General features: G+C 33.9%; 1 protein-coding gene across 1 annotated transcript; it reads right to left on the reverse strand.

Annotated features, from left to right (window-relative positions):
- Window positions 1-201: 201 nt before the first annotated feature.
- LOC143622590 (cold-responsive protein kinase 1-like) lies at window positions 202-5610 on the reverse strand. The gene is made up of 7 exons (XM_077093693.1): window positions 5393-5610; window positions 4243-4440; window positions 3448-3578; window positions 2383-2596; window positions 1617-1848; window positions 738-888; window positions 202-616 (listed from the first exon to the last, which is right to left on the reverse strand). The coding sequence occupies exons 1-7, from the start codon at window positions 5409-5411 to the stop codon at window positions 239-241; spliced, it is 1323 nt and encodes a 440-aa protein (XP_076949808.1). The 5' UTR covers window positions 5412-5610; the 3' UTR covers window positions 202-238.
- Window positions 5611-6951: the final 1341 nt, after the last annotated feature.

Genomic DNA, 6951 nt, shown 5'->3' on the forward strand with positions numbered 1-6951 from the left:
AGCATTTGAGATGAATAAATATAAAAGAGTGATTGAAATTGAGAATATTATATACTACAAGGCCAACCAAAAATAGATATCAGTCTTTTTATTGACATCAAAAAGAGTTTACACAATCTATGGGTTAAGAGTTTCCTCTTACCCCTTATTCATCACATGCCCAAAATTCATATTCACATATTTTTCTATAACAGAAAAAAAACATATTTATACATATAAAAGACAACAAATCTGTATGCTAAACATTGACCATTGTTCCTGAAAAGCTTTGGCTGGCAGTAAAGTCTCTTGAATTTGGTGGTGGTGTTAAAGAAGGTGACTCACTTTCAAGGTTTGAAGGAAAATCAGCAGAAACAGTTTCCCATGAATGTTTTTCATTTTTCCACCGGTTTTTTCGGTCTAAAAACTTCGGTTTTGATGGCGATTTTACCATTTCGACCTTCCACGTCAACATTGCCACAACTTCTGACATGGGTGGCCTTATGTTTGCTTGAGCTTGAAGGCACAATAATGCCACATGGATTGTTTGCATTACATCTTTTTCTATAAAACCTGCGTTTCGCATTCGTGGGTCTATAAGGTCGATCATTTTTGACCGTTCGTATAGCTTCCAAGCCTGCAACGGGTTGAAAAATAATAAACTTGGTAATTATCATTTAAAAGATTTAATACAACTAATAATTTTGAAATGAAAAATAAAATATAAAAATTTGGTTAATAAGATGTAGATGACTTACATATTCAGGGAGGTATTGCATTTCTAGTGGCAAATTAAGATTTGTGTTTTTCCTGCAGCTTATGATTTCCAGCACAAGAACTCCAAAGCTATAAATGTCAGCCTTTTCGGATAACTGTCCTCTGATTGCATATTCAGGCGCCGTATAGCCTCTACAAAAAGTAAAACAAACATTACAATCGAGACCATATCATAAGAAATGCTGTATATCTAATCGGGCGCAACCAACATGAGGTTAGAGGGTAACGGGTCAAAATGCGAAAAATTTTATATGGCCCAAAATTTACCGGGTTGGTCGAGTTATACCAGGAGTACTTTTGTGTATATTTTATAAATTTTATGCAAAGTTATAGTGTTAAATATTATCACAAAAACCTAGGGGTGACAGTATCTGACACAACATGAAAATAGTCAGGTTTTATTAAATGGGCTGTATTCAGGTTGACCGATTTAATTAACAGATCGTACTCGAGTTGACCTGTTTAAATCATTTAATGGCTGACCCACCAGCCTGTTTCATTTACATATTGACCCGCTAACCCGTTTAATCAAACATGTCGACTTGCTAGCCCGTTGAACCTATTTTGACGTGTTTAGATAAATGAGTTAAACAGGTCATATTCATGTTACAAGATTTCAAGTATGCATGGCAGTATGGGTCATGGTTAATGTTTTTGACATTAATAAATATACAAGTCGTGTTCAGATTGCACAGTTCAACCCGCCAACTCAAAGTTGACTAGTTTGACCATTTCATGTTTTTATGGAAAATAACCAAACTCTGAATATTATTAATTTATTATTATTATTATCATCAACTGCCCAACCTCCGGGCCCACCATTTTGCCACGTGGACACCAATACTTGAATGAAGACTTACAGTGTTCCAGCAAATGTTGTGCTAAGATAAGCTTGGTCTTCTGGGAAAAACCGGGCCAACCCGAAATCTCCTATTCTGGGTTGAAACTTGTCATCTAGAAGAATATTACTAGCTTTTATATCTCTATGAACGATCCGAAGGTGTGAATCTTCATGCAAGTACTGCAAGCCTCGAGCAATGCCTAATATTATTTGGAAACGAGTGTTCCAATCGAGATACATATGGGTTTTTCCTGCTCACAAAGAAAACATAACTAGTAACACATTTTTTTTAAAAAAACAGTTAACTTGAATTGATGTGGTGATGTTCATTTGGGTTATGTTCATCTCTAACGGGTCAATATGGTAAAAATAAATTAGGAAAAGGAAACGGGTCGATAGGGTCAAAATTTGCCCAAAGTGTACTTTTAGTTAACAAAACTTTGTTATTCGTTTATTTAAAAAGTTACTATGGAAAATGTATATCTTTCGTAATCATATGCGGTACTATTTAGTAAAAAAAAATTAGTAGGCCACTGGAGCAAAAACTGAAAGCTCGGTTTTTGAGTTTCTGAAAACCGGTCAGTTTCGATTTTTCAGTTTGCAGTTTTTAAAATGTATATGGTTTGGTTTCGGCTTATTCGGTTTTATCAATTGATTTAGAAAATTTAAGTTTTGACTAAAAATGTCAAAACTTGCACAAGACAACCACCTTTTGAGTTTTGACTAAAACACTTTTTTGATTTGACCCGTTTAACCCGTTAGAGATAAAACATAAATACGCGTACCATATATAATGAGGTCCAAACTTTTGTTCTTCATGTATTCATACACAAGTAGCCTTTGAGGCCCTTCAGAACAACAGCCGAGAAGTCGAACAAGATTCTTGTGTTGTATGCTTGTGATCATCCTCACCTCTGCAAGAAACTCTGCTTCCCCTTGTTGTGATTTTTCAAGGGCCAGTTGTTTTACTGCAACAAGTTGACCATCTGCTAACTTACCCTATTAAAACCACGTAAACGTTATTAATAATGTGAATTTACGACGCGAAATGAAATTTGCATGTATCGGTTTAGTCTAAATGGTCCGGGTCAGTGAACTTGGGAACAGGTTTAGCTAAAGGTCCTGTTTGTGTCAAACCGGCTGATTCATGAGTTGAACTGTTTAGCCCGCCTTTTTTTTAATAAATGTGTTTATGTAATAACTTAAACTATTTGGGTGTTATTATGACAAAAGTTTGAAGTTTAAAAATAAATTGGCATGCTTTAAACATAACTGCTTCAAAAGAATAAAATAATATGTAAATCTACAATTTTAAATTATGAATATACAAAAATACAAATTAATAAATTTTTTTAGGGTTAAACAGGTCATGTTCATGTGACATGTCAACCCATGAATACACACGTCGTGTTCGAACTAATGTGTGTGGCATGATTTTTCTGGTTTGTGTGATATTTTCAGGTTCAATACACGAAACCCGACTAGTTTACCACCCTATGGATTAGTTAACGGGTCAAAATAAGGTCAGGTTCTTCTTTTTATAAATAATTAAAGCATTAAATATGATTACAAAATCTATATTATTTCGATAGTAATATAACTTCTTTAATAAAATGGCTTATGAGGTTCTGTTTATCAAAAATATACACTTTTAGACAACTTTCAGTCGCTATTTATTTTACCTACCTCTTTGACCCGTTAGAGATAAAACATAATCCAAATTGGGCCGTTTATAAGTAAACGGGTCAAAACTTTGACACTTCATTAATTATTGACATTTATGAGTACATCAAACAACATATGATACATAATTTTGGACTTTATAAAAGAAGGTTATGCGAGTTGCATACCAGATAAACCGACCCGAATCCACCTTTACCAAGAAGATTAGACTCATTGAAATTTTTAGTTGCCTTCTTTAGTGCCTGGAAACTAAAGCAGTTTATTGTCCGAAGATTCCCACTCAAATAATCTTTCGGGTCTGCAATGCGATAAACGAAATTTTAATCAATATGTCATTGTTATTAATAGGCTAAACCATTGCGAATCATAAAAATACTAGAGGTCACACAATGGGCTAGATGATTCATAATGTATATATAGATATTAAATTTAGGGTTGTAAATTACATATATTAAAATCTGGGATTTACTTATAAGTTATAAAACAAGCCAAACAATAGTTTTCAATATTTGTTGGATTTTTTTCTCATTAAATAGTGCCAAAAAAAAGTTATCTATATTAAGAGAATTTTCAATATACTAAAATTTGGAATTTACTTGTTTTTTATTTATTTATTTATATATTTATGAGCCACAAATTAAATGAGCGAAACAGCTGAGCTGGCCTTGGCTCGCGCTCGGCTCAGCTCGCGCTCGGCTCAGCTCGCGCTTGGCTCAGCTCGTTCACAACGAGCCAATTTCAAGCGAGCAACGAGCTTTTTGAACAACCTTAAAGTGAGTACAAAGCTTAAAATTTTCATTAATTTGAGAGGTCTTATGCATTGAAAGCACACTTTGTGACCTTCAATCTTATTTGACCCATTCAAACATATTTTAAATTTACTTCTTTTACCCGTTAGAGATAAAACCAAACCCGAATCGACCATTCATAAGTAAATCCAAAATACTCAAAAAAGCAGTAACCTTTTCCGCTGTTTTTACAGTGTTTCCGCTTTCTCAACTTCTTCAACCGTGCTGGTTTGATAAATTTCAGATAGACAAATACAAGAGTCAGCAAAATCAGAAGCATAATCAATGCCACCAGGAGGACCAACAAGATAGGTGTCGACTGATGACCCCGCGAGCTTTCTTGACTAAGTACCAATGGTACTGGAGATGCAGCTGCATAAGCAAACTTACAGCATTATTATCAAGCAAAAAACATAATCAAATCATATCTCACATCAAATCCATCTAGGAGTCTAGGACTGTAACGAACCAAACCGAACCGAACAAGGCCTTGTTCATGTTCGTCCATAGCTTTTATCGGACAGGCGAATGGTTCACGAACACCTAACAGAACAAAATTTCTTGCTTGTGATTGCTCATTAAGAAAATGAACTTGCACGTGAACGGTGAACGGACACAAATGAAAACAAACTATGTTTTATTTTATTTAGCTAACAGAAATAGTCATTGTCAACGGTTCGGTCAGGCTACCAAGTTTGTGTTTTTTTAACATTCATAATTTCATATTCATACCGCTAATTTACATATAAATTAATCGCATAATACTGAAGTATATTTTTGTTCTATAGGGTATAATTTTGTTTAAATCTATATGATAAGATTAGAAAATCCATTAAATGTTGGAAACCAGGCCACAATAATCAAGCATGAGAACACACAATTTGAACAACTCGTTCAACTTTTTTCTTTATTATGTAAAATTGAAAACTTGACCCACACATAAAACATTAACCTTATTAAATTATTTATACTAAACTCTAAACATAAACCAACTATTTACACTTAATAATGACTTTAAATTAACAACTCAAATAAAAACTTAAACTCCAATACTTTAAACATTTATCAAGATTAAACCCTTCATTAAAATATATTTAAAACCTTTAATGAACAAACATAAATGGATGTATACAAACACATTATCGAACGTTCATGTCACAACTGAACCAACGTGAATTCCTTGTTCATGTTAGTTCATTTATTAAACGAATGAACATAAACGGACTTCAACTATTTACATCCCAAAATCCATTCATGCACACCAATTAAAAAGCCAAAGAAAAATAGTTCACATTTTTAAACAATTGTTCAAAATAATAATTACCTTCAAGTCCACGACGCATTGTTCTTTCTTTCAAACTTGACGAAACCCGAATTCGATACTCATCAGATGATAAAAAAAAATGGTGGGTTTTGTTCAAAACCAAATTAATCTTTTGTGTGTTCTGGAATGATCTAGCAAGGACATGCAATGTGGTTATGATAGAAGAAGACAGACATGTTTGAGATATCAATGTGTTTAACGATATATACGAGGTAAGAGAAAAACAGTTGTCTTGTTGAAGCCGGCAAGTGGTTTGTTGTAATTCTTTCTATTTGCGACTGACAGCGGAACCTTATTGTTCCTAACGTTTGTCTTTACTTTGAATTTTGGAAGCAGCCGCAGAATTAACAAATTAGTTTGTCGTTAGTTTGTAACAAACTACCTCTAAATGTTTGTTTTATATAATACTGTACGGACATATGACCTACGCTTGTTTGTTGTCTTTTTTTTTCTTTCTAACAAATTTACCAGTTAATTTGGTGTTTGAGTTTTTTAATCTTCGATTCGATCTTGAGTGTGTTCGGGTTTTACAACCGGTGAGCCTTCGGGCCAATGGTGTTTCCCCTGAATTGGAGATAACTTAGATGCGTTTAAGGGCTCCGAACGGTTGGGTTGGGTTGGGTTAGCTGGCGGTGACCTTTTGCCATTGGGTCACCCCATACGGAGTACCTAGACACTTAGAGGGGCGGGGGCACTAGTGTAGGTAAGGTTCATGGTTTGTTTACCACGTGGCAACTCACCCCTAACTATGTGGGTAGTTTGCCAAGTTACAATTTGTGTCAAAGGTTTACGGTGTAAACATATGACCATAGGAGACTTTTTAAGAAATAAAAAACCCATTAATAATCAATTTATTACATATAAATATCACTAACTTTTCACCATTTCTATTCACTTAAACATTTCACCATTTTTATTCACTCAACCTTCATCATTTCTATCTACTCAAACCCTCAATGGTTAACTTCTCAAACGATGATATCGGGATATTCATACCGTCAAACGATTTTGATAACGATATTTTTTTCGTAGCATATGCTTTTTCAAAGATGCTTCGAGCAAGACGAAGAGGAAGCCACGACTACTTTATCACGCATTTCTAAAAAAATCGTTAGTCGTCATCGTGAAAAACGTAAAGAAGTTCTTATGAATGACAAAGACTTTAAGAAATATACTAGGCTACACGATCATCTAGAGGACAAGGTGAAGAAAATCGTTATAACCCGCAAACGAGAAATTGCGAAAAAATTATAGTTGATCTAGTTTAGATGTTCGTGTTTTTTTTTATCATCATATTTTATTTTTCTGGTTTTCAATTATGTAATTCTTTTTAATTTTAATGAAATTTTAATTTTAATTACATTTATTTTTTTTATTTATTTTTAGATTTCAACAAAAACCAAAAAAAGTTTTAAGGTACTTGTGTGTAGGTGTTTCTAGTTATTTATGGTTTGTGGATACTTGAGAATAGAAATGAAATAACGGTGTATGATTGGCCGATGCATGGGTAGTACCCATGAGTGCCCCTTCCCCTCCTATCTGTTGTTGGCCGTTCAAAA

Source organism: Bidens hawaiensis, unplaced genomic scaffold (assembly GCF_021521415.1).
Source record: "Bidens hawaiensis isolate Kalapana, Puna unplaced genomic scaffold, B.hawaiensis_p1.1 tig00003237_1, whole genome shotgun sequence".
In the NCBI taxonomy this organism is placed as follows: Eukaryota; Viridiplantae; Streptophyta; class Magnoliopsida; order Asterales; family Asteraceae; genus Bidens; species Bidens hawaiensis.